Source organism: Scyliorhinus torazame, chromosome 22 (assembly GCF_047496885.1).
Source record: "Scyliorhinus torazame isolate Kashiwa2021f chromosome 22, sScyTor2.1, whole genome shotgun sequence".
Lineage (NCBI taxonomy): Eukaryota > Metazoa > Chordata > Chondrichthyes > Carcharhiniformes > Scyliorhinidae > Scyliorhinus > Scyliorhinus torazame.
In genome coordinates, this window is record NC_092728.1 from 82,887,859 (window position 1) to 82,901,374 (window position 13,516).

The following is a 13,516-nucleotide window of genomic DNA, read 5'->3' on the forward strand; positions in this document are numbered from 1 at the left end:
GGTCCAGTATCCTAGCCACTGTTGGGGTCTGGTCTGGGATCGTAAGAGAAGCTAGACCATATAGGAATGTGACAGCTTTACCTCACAGAAAGATAGAGGGAATGGAAAAGAAGGCAGCAGCAGCAGCAGCCCGGGGGGGGGGGGGGGGAGGAGGAGGAACCAGAAGGACTCTCAGGGTTGTTAATATATATGTATAATATGTATAGGTCGTTGCTATAAATAATTGTATATTGGACTGTTAAATCATATTTTTGGAGAGTGTTTATCTGAGACAAGGCAGTTGCCATTTAGTTTTACTTTTTGTTATATATTATTTATTCTTTGTTTATAAAACAGGTCACTGTTATTTATACTGTTATATTATTGTGTAAAGGATACACAATGTACTGTGATGGTTGACCAAAAATTTTCAATAAAATATTTTTTTTAAAAAGGAATGTGACAGCTAGAAAATATCAAATACTACAATTTCTACCCTTCTAATTCTTTCTAAGAAAAAGGATGCGGCAAACTGTAAAAAGAGAAATAATCTTAATGCCAAAGATAATATAACCAACAATATCCCACTACAAGACTAGGAATCTTTCTTTACTTCCTCCAGAAAGCAATTTAGTGTCAGACTTATATCTAAACTGAACTAACAAAGAACAGGTATTTGTAGTGACATTTAAAGGCAAGCCTGACAATATTTAGACTTCCGATTCGATATGTATAATAAATAAAAGCCATACAAAATAATAGAGTGGTGTGTGTGCATCATAAAGAAGTGCAAAGGGCAGCACGGTGGCGCAGTGGGTTAGCCCTGCTGCCTCACGGCGCCGAGGTCCCAGGTTCTATGCCGGCTCTGAGTCACTGTTCATGTGGAGTTTGCATATACTCCCCGTGTTTGCATGGGTTTCGCTCCAACAACCCAAAAGATGTGCAGGCTAGGTGGATTGGCTACACTACATTGCCCCTTAATTGGAAAAAATTAATTGGGTACTCTAAATTTAAAAAATAAAGGAGTGCAAAAATCACAATAAACAATTTGAGAACAAACAAAAACAACCTCATCGCCACAAATGTTTTGAAGTGCATTAATACTGTGTAAAATTTTAAGTGAACATCCCTGTAGATTGTCTTCCATTTTTTTTGTTAACATATCTCCTCTTCGTTTCCCCACCCATTTTTCATCACATCACGTTTGAAGATAGCAATACTCGGTAGAATACACTGGCACGTCACTCAAGTGGCCAGTCTTCTTGCTTTAGAATGAACTATGCATCACAGCTAAACTTAATTCTATCCACACACATAGCTCACACATGCTGCTTTCTCTCTGAAGTCACTCAAAAACAGTCCACCCTGGCTGATTCTTCCACTCCCTCACTTATTGATGCCAAGTTAATTGTAATGACCCTTCGCACTGCTGCCTACGGCCCCAAGAATCCGGGATCAATCCAGGCCCTGGATCACTGTCTGTGTTGAGTTTGCACATTTTCCCATGTGTGCGTGGGTTTCACCCCCACAACCCAATGATGAGCAGGTTAGGGCCCCTTAATTGGAAAAAAAATAATTGGGTGCTCTAAATTTATTTTTAAAGGCCCCGACTGAGATCTCAGTTCGGACCAGGCATCAAACCAAGGATCTTACTAATCCATACAGCCCAGAAAGTAATTTAAAGCATACATTTTAGTTTTTAATAGAGAGAGTTTATGAGAAATTGCATATCTTAGCAATGGGAGATAGTGAAACTGAAGTAACTGTTGATGTTATAACTGTTAGACTTGGCAACTCCTCCCACACAAGCAGGAAAGATTGCTTAAAAAAATAATGGTTAGCTGGCAGTGTCGATCTAAAACGCACTGCAAGGACATAAAATCGTATTTCAAGGCTGCTACTGTGATGCTTGGCATCTCATTTCTCATGAAGACCATTCACCTACAAACACATCAATTCTTTCTGATGGCTTAACTTTCAATAAACATTAATAATAGTGACACGAGTGGCTATAAATGTTAAGCATGCTGCGAAAATTTAATTTGCTAGATAGATATTTCAATGAAGTATATTTTCATTCATCAGCCAGAACCCATCTTTAAAATGTAACCCAATTTATTTTTTAGGACTATCAATCAAATAAGAGCTCACCAGATTTCCTTCGGTGAAATTAAACAAAATTAAAGGATTACAGACACTTTTCAAGAGTCCCATCTGCTCTCAGGTATCCTGGAAAATATTCCTCATCCAACATCACTAAAACAGATTATCTGACGTCACTGCTATTTGTGGAACATTGCAGTGTACAAATTGGCTGCAGTAAGTTCAATTCTATTAATTGGCTGTGAAGCACTTCAGAGCATACGTGAGAATGGATTGATAGGCATCCTGGTTATATACTATTAAGAGTAAACAATGTTAGGGCAGCACGGTGGCACAGTGGGTAGCACTGCAGTCTCATGGCGCCAAAGCCCCAGGTTCAATCCCGGCTCTGGGTCACTGTCAGTGTGGAGTTTGCGCATTCTCCCCGTGTTTGCGTGGGTTTCGCCCCCACAACTCAAAGATGTGTAGGTGGATTGGCCACGCTAAATTGCCCCATAATTGGAAAAATGAATTGGGTACTCTAAATTTATTTTAAAAAAGGAAAGATGCTGCAATGTCAAATCTATAGACAAATTTATAAAGATGTAATAATAATAATCTTTGTCACAAGTAGGCTTACATTAATACTGCAATGAAGTTACTGTGAAAAGCCCCTAGTCGCCACATTCCGGTGCCTGTTCGGGTACACGGAGGGAGAATTCAGAATGTCCAAATTATCTAACAGCACATCTTTTGGGACTTGTGGAAGGAAACCGGAGCACCCGGAGGAAACCCACGCAAACACAGGGAGCACAGACAGTGACCCAAACGGGAATTGAACCTGGGACCCTGGCACTGTGAACCAACAGTGCTAACCACTGTGCTACCATGTCGCCCATGTAAGAAGAGTCAATGCTGCAGAGAAAATTTGCAAACATGCAAACAACTAAAAGAAAAAAAACTCAACTTTTGGATCATAAGGCTTAAAATTTAGACAATCAATTTGGTCGTCAGCAGTTCTCACCATTTAATCTATTAAGAGACACGTTGTAGGATAAAGCAACAATCCAGCATTCTCTTCCATTTTACTGTTCACCTTTTCTCTTCTGAACTCCCATCCTTCCCTTTCCCGGCTTATTATCCAAGCAAATGTATGCCCGAGACAATGGGCGGAATCTCCGACCTCCCGCTAGGTCGGAGAATCCTCTGGGGGCAGTGCGAATCCCGCCCCGCCGCCGGCTGCCGTTTTCTCCACCGCCGTTTTTTCTGGCGCCGGTGGGATTCCCGCCACGACGGTCGGGGGCCGTTGGCAGCGGCCCCCCCAATGATTCTCCGGGCCCCGATGGGCCGAGCGGCAGTCCATCTTTGGCCAGTCCCGCCAGCGTGAATCACTCAACTCACGCACTGGCAGGACCTGGCAGGTGAGTATGCGTGGGCGGTACTCGGAGGGGTGGGGGCGCGCGCGGGAGGGATCCGACCCGGGGGACCTCCACGGTGGCCTGGCCCGCGATCGGGGCCCACCGATCTGCGGGCGGGCTTGTTCCGTGGGGACACTTCTTTCTTCCGCGCCGGGCTCCTGTAGGGATCCGCCATACTGCCCGGGGGCCGGCGCGGAGAAGAGAACCCTGCGCATGCGCTAAAATACGTCGGCCGGTTTGCACATGCGCGGAATCACGCCAGCCGTTCCACGCACGCGAGATCATGCCGGCCGTTTGGCGCATGCGCAAACTCGCAGCATCCCTTCGGCGCCGGCTGGAGCGGCGCCAACCCGTCCGGTGTCCCCCTAGCCCCCAGAAATGCGGAGAATTATGCACTTTCGGGGACTGTTGACGCCGGAGTTGTTGGCGCCGGTTTTCCCGCCGGAATGGGGATTTAGTCCCCAGAAGGGAGAATTCCGGTCGCTAATATATATATATATATATTTTTTTTTAAATTGTGTACCCAATTCATTTTTTCCAATTAAGGGGCAATTTAGCGTGGCCAATCCACCTAACCTGCACCTCTTTGGGCTGTGAGGACGAAACCCACGCAAACAAAGGGAGAACGTGCAGACTCCGCACAGACAGTGACCCAAGCCGGGAATCGAACCAGGGCCCTAGCGCCGTGAAGCAACAGTGCTAACCACTGTGCTACCATGTCGCCCATGTACGAAGAGTCAATGCTGCAGAGAAAATTTGCAAACTAAATGAAAAAAACTCAACTTTTTAGACTATGCTAACCACTGCGCCACCGTGCTGCCCGAGACAATATATTTCTGATGCTAGCACTACTTCATCAGTTGGACAACTGATCGTTACATTTTCAGAAACTGTTAGAAGATTACAGACAAGAAAATCTCTTCTGACTAGTAGGTCTGTAGGGACTATGCCAACTAATATCTTTTTTTTTCTTTAAAAAGAGCCTCTTGTTTTTTTTTTTAAAAACCAAAAGCAGTAACATGACTGATGTATTCATGTGCACTGAATCCGATCCAATGTTTTGCACTCCCTAATGTAGGCTGTGCTAATAAATTAAAGCTTCGTAACGGCAAAGTTGAAATATTGGTCTCTGAATGACAAGATTCAAAGATCAAACCTCACTTCTGGTACTTGCACTCAAGATTCCCGAGAGCAAGTCATTCCTGAATTACATGAATTCAAATGTTTCTCTAAATGGACCAGTTGCAAATTACTGTTTGACATTTGTTACTCCATCATCCTGAACTGGGATGATGGAACTTGTGGGAAAAAGGAATCAAATATCAAAGGTGTTGAAATGTTGCCTGGTAACGGTGATACCACAACACTGCAGCACCAAATAGTTAGTGGGCCAGTCACAACAAACAAAAATTGTGCTGAAGCTGATCGTCCTGATGAGCCATGAAAAATAAGCTTGAAGTTAGAATTTCAAAAGCATGACTAACTGTAAAGTTAATAATTAAAAGCACTGTAAACGGACCCATGGATTAACAAAGAGATATGACACCAAATTTCCTATTCCTTATTAAGATCTAATGACCACTGTTGGAAGTAGACACATGCGGATAATTGTTGAGGATAGGATCAGGCTATGTTCTCCATGGGTGAACAGCATGGTACCTACCCTCAGTCAAAGTTTTGATACAAAGAACAACTATTTGGGCATGATACCAGTGTGCAACCATAATCTGCGAATCAGAGCAAAGCAAGCAATTAACACCCATGAGAGACAAGGAAAGAAAATTAAATTTAAATTCCCATCCGAATGTTCAAATCCTTCCATGGCTTTGCCCCTCTATGTAACTTTCACCAGCCCTACAAACTTCTGAAATTTCTGCATGCCTCTTATTCTGGCCCTTTGCACATAGCCAATTACTATCACCTCACAACTGGTGGCCATTACTTCAGTTTCCTAGGCTTCAAGGGTCTTGAATTTCCTTTTGAATTCTGTCGGACTTGCTATCATTCTCTCCTCCTTCAAGACACTCCTTAAACCCACCTCTTTGACTCAGCTTTTGGTCACCTGTCCTAATATACCTTTATGTGGTTTGATGTCAAATTTTGTATGAAGTTATTTCTGTGTAGCATCTTGGTACATTTTACTAAATTTATGGCACTCTATAAAATGCAAGTTGTGGTTGCTCATATATTCAGTATCTTGTTGGAATATGGTATTGATCCTGATGACTGCGTGACAACTGGAGGATTTTAGGAATATTGGCTTCTAAATATTGGGACAAGTTAATAGTTAAAAGCCTGGGAATATAGTGTGTTTGGCTGCAGTGGTCAGGATTTTAAAAAGGGTTTTATTTTGCTTCCAGGAAATAGTAGGTGAAATTGACTAGAGGAATATGGATTGACTGGGGAGGTCCCTGGGGAGGTAATATGCTTTTGCAGCCTGCAGAGATCATTTGCTTTCAGTTTGGGGAGATTAGTTCATTGCTGGGAGGAGCCCAGGAAAGCAGAGAGGTAGTGAGTTTGGAGAAGCTTTGAGAGAAAGAGGAGCTGAATTCTGATCTGCCTGACCCTCAGTACACAATTCTTTCCCAGTAGGTAAGTTTAAAAAAAGAGTAATAATATTTTAAAGCAGAGTAGTCTTGCCTGAAGACTGAAGAGGCTGAAACCATCTAATTGAAGCAGCTAAGATATTCAGCCAGAGTCTGAAGTTGTTCTAACCAGAGCCAAATTTGTTTTATAAACCAAGTATTAATCTATGCTCTGGTAATTTTAATATGCCCTGGTAATTTTAAGTTGGATTGAGTTGTATGATTCTTTTCTTGTTCTTGTTTAATGGGAAATTGTATAGTTGTGTTAAAGGGTAATTGTAAGCTGTTCTTTTCGGTTGTGAAGTTTAATATTGTATTTATAATGAAGTTTTGTTTTAGAAATACCAAAGCCCTATTTTTTATCCAGTCACACCTGGAGCGAATCATTCTTCCTGTACGGTCTTAAAATAAACTAAAATATTAGACTTTTGGTCCTGGTTTAGCTCACTGGGCTAAATCGCTGGCTTTTAAAGCAGACCAAGGCAGGCCAGCAGCACGGTTCAATTCCCGTACCAGCCTCCCCGAACAGGCACCGGAATGTGGCAACTAGGGGCTTTTCACAGTAACTTCATTGAAGCCTACTTGTGACAATAAGCGATTTTCATTTTAGGGGCTGTTTAGCAGAGGGCTAAATCGCTGGCTTTGAAAGCAGACCAAGGCAGGCCAGCAGCACGGTTCAATTCCCGTAACAGCCTCCCCGAACAGGCGCCGGAATGTGGTGACTAGGGGCTTTTCACAGTAACTTCATTTGAAGCCTACTTGTGACAATAAGCGATTTAGGGGCTGGTTTAGCACACTGGGCTAAATAGCTGACTTTTAAAGCAGACCCAGGCAGGCCAGCAGCACGGATCAATTCCCATACCAGCCTCCCTGAACAGGCACCGGAATGTGGCGACTAGGAGCTTTTCACAGTAACTTCATTTGAAGCCTACCTGTGACAATAAGCAATTTTCATTTTCATTTTCTATCCTAACCACTGTTGGGGTCTGGTCTGGGATCGTAATAACTGAAAAGGAAACTCATGTTATGCCAAGATTTTAAAAGAAGTTAGAAATGGAAAATGACAGGCCGATGAACTTGGTGATAAAATTAGCCAGAAGGATTAATAATGAAAGGAACAGAAACCAGGAAGTTATACTAAGCCTTGATAAAAAATTGGTTATGTCCCAGTTACTGTACAGTGGCGAATTCTGGGAACTACACTTTAGGAAGCACATCAAGGTCTTTGAGAGTGTGAGAGAGAAGATTATTAGAACAGTTCCAAAGACAACTGTTTCAGTTACTTTGAGAGAGGGTTGGATCAGAGAGGGTTATGGGAAATTTGATAGAGGAACTAAAATTTTGAAGGGTTTTAGGAGAGTAATAAATGAGAAACTGTTTCCAGTGGTAAAAGGGTCTGTATAACCATGACACCACTGGGAGAGGTTCAGAACCAATACAAAGAAAAACATTTGCACAGTGAGTTTAATCATCTGAAATACACTACCTAAAAAGGATGGTGGAAGCAGACTCGATCACAACTTTACAAGGAAATTAGAAAAATGCTTCGAGGGAGAATAACAAAATCAGAGCTTTGGGAAAATAGGGGAGTGGGACTACCTGGATAGCTCTTCAAAGAGCTAACAGGCACATGATGAACTGAGTGGTTTCCTTCTGTGTATGAATCTAGAAAGGATATTTTGAGATACTCTGTACAACCAACCTAATGGAGAACAAATTAGCAACGTGGCTAAATTCCTGAAAGGAGATTATTAGGTTGATGGATGAAGGTAGCTCAAAAGTCATTGTATATTTTGACTTTAAAAGCTTTTGACAAGGTGTCACACAGCATACTACAGTTCATGTTAGCTTCCTCGGGAATTGGAGTACAGAACTTAGGTTGGATGGAGAATCCACTGCACTCTCATATACAGAGATTGGCTATTGGTTCCAGCATTTCTGCACAGAGACTAGTTACAAATGGAATTCTACAGTGGCAACTTTTACAGCTGCTTCTCTTCATGATTTATATCAATGATCTAGATGAAGATGTTAGAGGAGCTCGGTAAAACAGATGACATGCATGTTGGTGTCAGAGCATTTTTCAGAAAAAAGATAATAATCTAATCTAGATGCATTGGAGAATGAGTCTACATCTGGCAGGTGACAGTTGATGTAGATAAACGTAACATGTATTTAATATCTGCTCAAATGTAGAGAAGCCGGTGTGTATGAGATCCACAAACTGTGTTGAGGGATGATCACAAAAACAAATACAGATTTAGCATGTATAGCTAGAATTATCGAAAGTTTCCTTGTACAAGATACTGTTTAGGCCCCACGTGGAACACCACTCACATTTGAAGACAGAGACCTGAAAAAACGCTCAAAGACACTAAATTGAACTTATATCACATAAGGCAATGATTTGCACTATGCTGCTCAACTCTGTGTTATGTATAGCCTGGTGTGGAGCCCCACTCGGAATGGCAGTCTCTGCTGCATGGAAGACATTGGGATGAGAAGGCACACAATTTGCTGGTCCCTATTCTCTCTATGCCCTCTTCTCAGGTAGTTGAGCTTTTTTTTTCTGCTCACCTCTGCCGATGCCCTTCCTAACAGTCAGCCTACAGAGGTTATGACCATCAATGCCCGTCTCTCAGTTGCCAATGCCCATCATTGAACTTTACGCATGAGCAATTGGAGAGGACACAATCAGAGTGAATATGCTTATTGGGAATTTGAAACAGAGTGGGAATTCGATGCAGAGCAGGAAGAGGTGTTTTTGCTTTTTCTCCTTGTTTGGTAACCGTTTAAATCTTCAGAGAGTAGGACTGTCCTGCTGCAGCAGTTGAGACTACAAGGGAGAGAGCTGATTGGTAAGTAGCAGGTAACGTCAGGTTTATCACTTATAGTTTGAAAATACATTTTGTGATTTATAATCTGCATCATTGGTCGTAAAGACGACTAGAAAAGAAGAGCCCTAGAGAATTGGATATAATCTGAAATCAAGCATTGTCCAAAGATTTAATTTAAAGGTGCAAGTCATGGCAGGAGAGTCCAAAGCCGTGGTTTGCTCCGCTTGTTCCATGTGGGAAACTGGAACATTTCCAGTGCCTGGAGTCAGCATGTTCGCAGGAGGTGTCTCCAACTCCTGTAAGCCCAGGTTTTGGAGCAGGAGCGACAGCTGGGGACACTGGAGCATCCACAAGGTAGAGTATCGTGGATATCATGTACAGAGAGAAGATCACACCGCAGGCTCAGACTCCACAGGCAGGAAGGGAATAGGTATCCACCAGGCAGAGCAAGAGAGCTAGACAGGCAGTGCAGGAATCTCCTATGGCCATTCCCCTGCAAAATAGATATACCACTTTGGATACTGCTGAGGGGAATGACCGCTCAGGGGAAAGCAGCAACAACCAAATTTGTTGCACCATGGTGGTTCTCCTGCAGAGGGGAGGAGTAAAAAGTGTGGTACGGCAATAGAACATACAGTGCAGAAGGAGGCCATTCGGCCCATCAAGTCTGCAACAACCTACTTAAGCCCTCACTTCCACCCTATCCCGTGACCCAATAACCCCTCCTAACCTTTTTCGTCACTAAGGGCAATTTATCATGGCCAATCCACCTAACCTGCACGTCTTTGGACTGTGGGCGCTGTGAAGCCACAGTGCTTTCCACTTGTGCTACCGTGCTGTCATAGGGGATTCAATTGTAAGGGGAATAAATAGGCGTTTCTGTGGCCGAGACTCCAGGATGGTATGTTGTATCCCTGGTGCTAGCGTCAAGGATGTCTCGGAGCGGTTACAGATTATTCTAGAGGGGGAGCGTGAACAGCCAGTGTTCGTGGTACATATGACATAGGTAAAAATAGGGATGAGGTCTTAAAGCAGAATATAGGGAGTTAGGAAGAAAGTTGAGAAGTCGCACCTCAACGGTAGCGATCTCACATTACTACCACTGCCACGTGCGAGTCAGAGTAGAAATAGCAGGATAAATCGGATGAATACATGGCTGAAGAGATGGTGTGAGGGGGAGGGTTTCAGATTCCTGGGGCATTAGGACCGGTTCGGGGGGAGGTGGGACCAGTACAAACTGGACGGGTTACACCTGGGCAGGACCGGAATTGATGCATTAGCTAGAGTGACTGGGGAGGGTTTAAACTAAAAAGGCAGGGGATTGGAACCTATGCATGGAGACAGAGGAGGAGGAAACAACCACACAAACAAATGACAAAAAGGGGGAATTAACAAAGTGTGTGAGGCAGAGAAACCAAGGACCAGATTCAAAGAGGGCCACAGTGAAAAATATTGGGAGCGGGACAAGTAATGTTAAAAAGACAAGCTGAAAGGCTTTGATTTTCAACACCAATAAAGCAATATTATCAAGCTGCAAGTGGTCGGTCAGTCCTGTGCATATGGTCCTGTCAGTCAGCTTGCCAATCGAAGGGTTCGCACCTTTCTTTCAGTTTCTTTTGTTTGTTGCCTGGTACGATGAATTCTGTCCACTTGTTAGCAGGGACTCTTAAGCACCAAGTAGCCAAAGAAATTGATGGCCTGCGGTGGGTCAGCACCTTACTAGGAGGGTTGCCCAGTTTGAGGTGAGCAGTGGTTGACCAGGGGGACATGATGGTCCCCCCCACCATCGAAGACAGCCTGCAGCACCTATTATCTATGCCAAGTGAGTTGGACTGCTCATTTATAACTTCCGTGCCCTGTGTTGCGAATGATCTGCAGAAAAACTGGAGTGTGCTCTTTAGAGTGCAAGCTTGGGAAAATTTTACAGAGACCCTGGCTGCCCAAACATCAGGATCCTGAACAGGAGCTATTCCCCCTGGCTGAGAGTTTAGTTCATGAGTGCTAGAATGTGTCCACATGCCAGTGGGACTGCAAACTGCAGGGGCGAACTCTCCTCAAAGTTCCTCTGAAGCTGTCGCCTGGAGCCATGAGGGACCAAGTTTCTATGTGTCACCAAAAGGAGGCACAACTGAGGATTTACCATTGGAGAGACGGTGTACTGACAGGAAGCAACTTATACATTTGGCTCTCTTTTTCACATTGCTGCTAGCCAGCAATGTGGACTGAAAATGAGAAGCGAACAAGCACACAAAGGCAGACAACATGCCAATTTTCTTCACCATGCATTAGTTGCATCACATCGATCTACTGACCACTAAATTAATACTCAGTATAAAAATGCTCAGCTGCAAAATTAGTCTTAGGAAGCTCTTAATCTTGCAAACAAAATAGACTCAGGGAATACTTAATCAAAGTATTTAAAATCTGTGGTATTCATTGCCGCAGAAGGCTGTGGAGGCCAAGTCACTGAGTGTCTTTAAGACTGAGATAGATAGGTTTTTGATTAATATGGGGATGAGAAACATATCAGCCATGATTGAATGGCAGAGCAGATTCAATGGGCCGAATGGCCTAATTCTGCTCCTATGTCTTCTGGAACACCACCGTCTATAAATTTCATTCAAAGTCACATACCATCTTGCTTTGGACCTATAGAGAAATTCCTTCACTGTCACTTAGCCAAAATCCTGAAACTCCCTCCCCAACAGCACTGTGGGTAGGCTTGCAGCACATGAATTGCAGTTTTTAAAAAGATGGTTCACCACCACCTTCTCAAAAACAATTAGGGATGGGCAATAAATGCAAACCTTGCTATTGAAGCAGAGGTCCCATAAATTAATAACAAAAATCGATGAAATTGAAAAATTCTCTGGTTTTCAATAAAATTTCCCACAAACCCCTTCCCTGCAAATTAAGTCTAATTGTTTTGAACTCAATTCAAACCCAGAAAATTACTGGAGGTGTTTCTTTATTATACCTTCATAATCACAACGACCTGTAGGAAACACGCCAGTAGCTGACAGATAGACCAGGAGCACACTATTCCCAGGCAGCTCCTGAAAATGAAAGTACAAATATTTATCATTGAAATTGCATGTAGTATTATTGTCTTTAAAACACCAGTGGTTAGCACTGTTGCCTCACAGTGCCAGAGATCCGGTTTTGATTCCGATCTTGGGTGACTGTGTGGAGTTTGCACAGTCTCCCTGTGTCTGAGTGGGTTTCTTCCAGGTGCTAGTTTCCTCCCACAGTGCAAACATGTGTGGATTAGGTGGATTGGCCATGCTAAATTGCCCCTTAGTGTCCAAAAGGTTAGGTGGGGTAACTGAGATGGGGTGGAGGCTTGGGCCTAGGTAGGATCATCTTTCAGAGGGTCGATGCAGACTCAATGGGCCGAATGGCCTCCTTCTGCACTGTAGTGATTCTTTATTTTTTATAAATTTAGAGTATCCAATTATTTTTTTTCCAATTAAGGGGCAATTTAGAGTGGTCAATCCACCTACCCTGCACATATTTTTGAGTTGTGGGGGTGAGATCCACGCAGATACGGGAAGAATGTACAAACTCAACAAGGACAGTGACCCGGGGGCTGGGATCGAACCCAGGTCCTCAGTGCCATGAGGCAGTAGTGCTAACCACTGTGCCGCCGAGCCATCCACACACTGTAGTGATTCTATGAGATCATTAACTTTATTGTTGCTCGTCACTTTTAAATTCAAAGCACAAAAATAATAGATTAGTATTCAGTGCTGTTCTGATGTATTATAAACCATTTCACTGATTAAATCCTTGCATTTTGGACAAGAAATATTAATTTTCACTAAATGCTTTTTAGACTACTTAAAGATGATTTAGATCAGTCTTCGTTCTCATATTCTAGCACATGCTCCAGTGTCTCTATGTCCTTTTTATAAACTGCACACCAGGACTGTTCACAGAACAGTGTGGTCTAACCAATGTTCTATACAAGCTGAACTACATTTATCTTTTTCAGTTCCAACCCTCTGGAAATAAATCAGAGGGCTTTATTTGCTTTTTTTTTTAATGGCCTCATTAACTTGTATCACCACTTTTATATATATTTATTTATAACCCCAGATCCTTCTGATCCTCTCCCATTTCTAGCTTACTTGTATCTATTTTGATTTCTTTTTGATGTTTTGCCCATCATATTAGGGCCCCTTGTAAATACCAAGTAATTATTTAATAATTCAGTCATTTCTTTGTCATTACCTGTAAATTAATTACTTAGTGATCCTATCTTTACCCGGATTTTATTTTGTTGGTTATGAGCCAGTGAATACTTTACCGTTTGTTTTCATATTTCTTGATAATTTAATTTTGTGGTTTCTCTTTGCCTTTTTAATGGTCCAATCAACTTCTTTCCAAACAATTTCATATTCCCTTTCGGCATCATTTCCTTTCTGTCTATGTTCTTAATGCAATTCCTCATCCCCTTAATCAGTTCTTTTCCAATTAATTTCTTCAGTCTTTGTCTTACTTACATCCTTTTTAATATTTATCCTCATCCTTACTCCAATTATCAGATTGCCTAAATGTTCCTTTATACTCACATCTCTTATCCGTTCTGCTTCATTTCCCATTACTAGATTCA

At 42.6% G+C, this 13,516-nt stretch overlaps 1 protein-coding gene across 5 annotated transcripts in view; it reads right to left on the reverse strand.

The window, feature by feature from the left end:
- The window catches only part of scai (suppressor of cancer cell invasion), a 246,501-nt gene that overhangs the window by 97,785 nt on the left and 135,200 nt on the right, over positions 1 to 13,516 (reverse strand). For all 5 annotated transcript variants that reach the window (XM_072488455.1, XM_072488456.1, XM_072488458.1 and 2 more), the window contains one exon: positions 11,879 to 11,957. In XM_072488455.1, the coding sequence (XP_072344556.1) occupies positions 11,879 to 11,957 (79 nt within the window). The remainder of the gene's footprint in view (positions 1 to 11,878; positions 11,958 to 13,516) is intronic.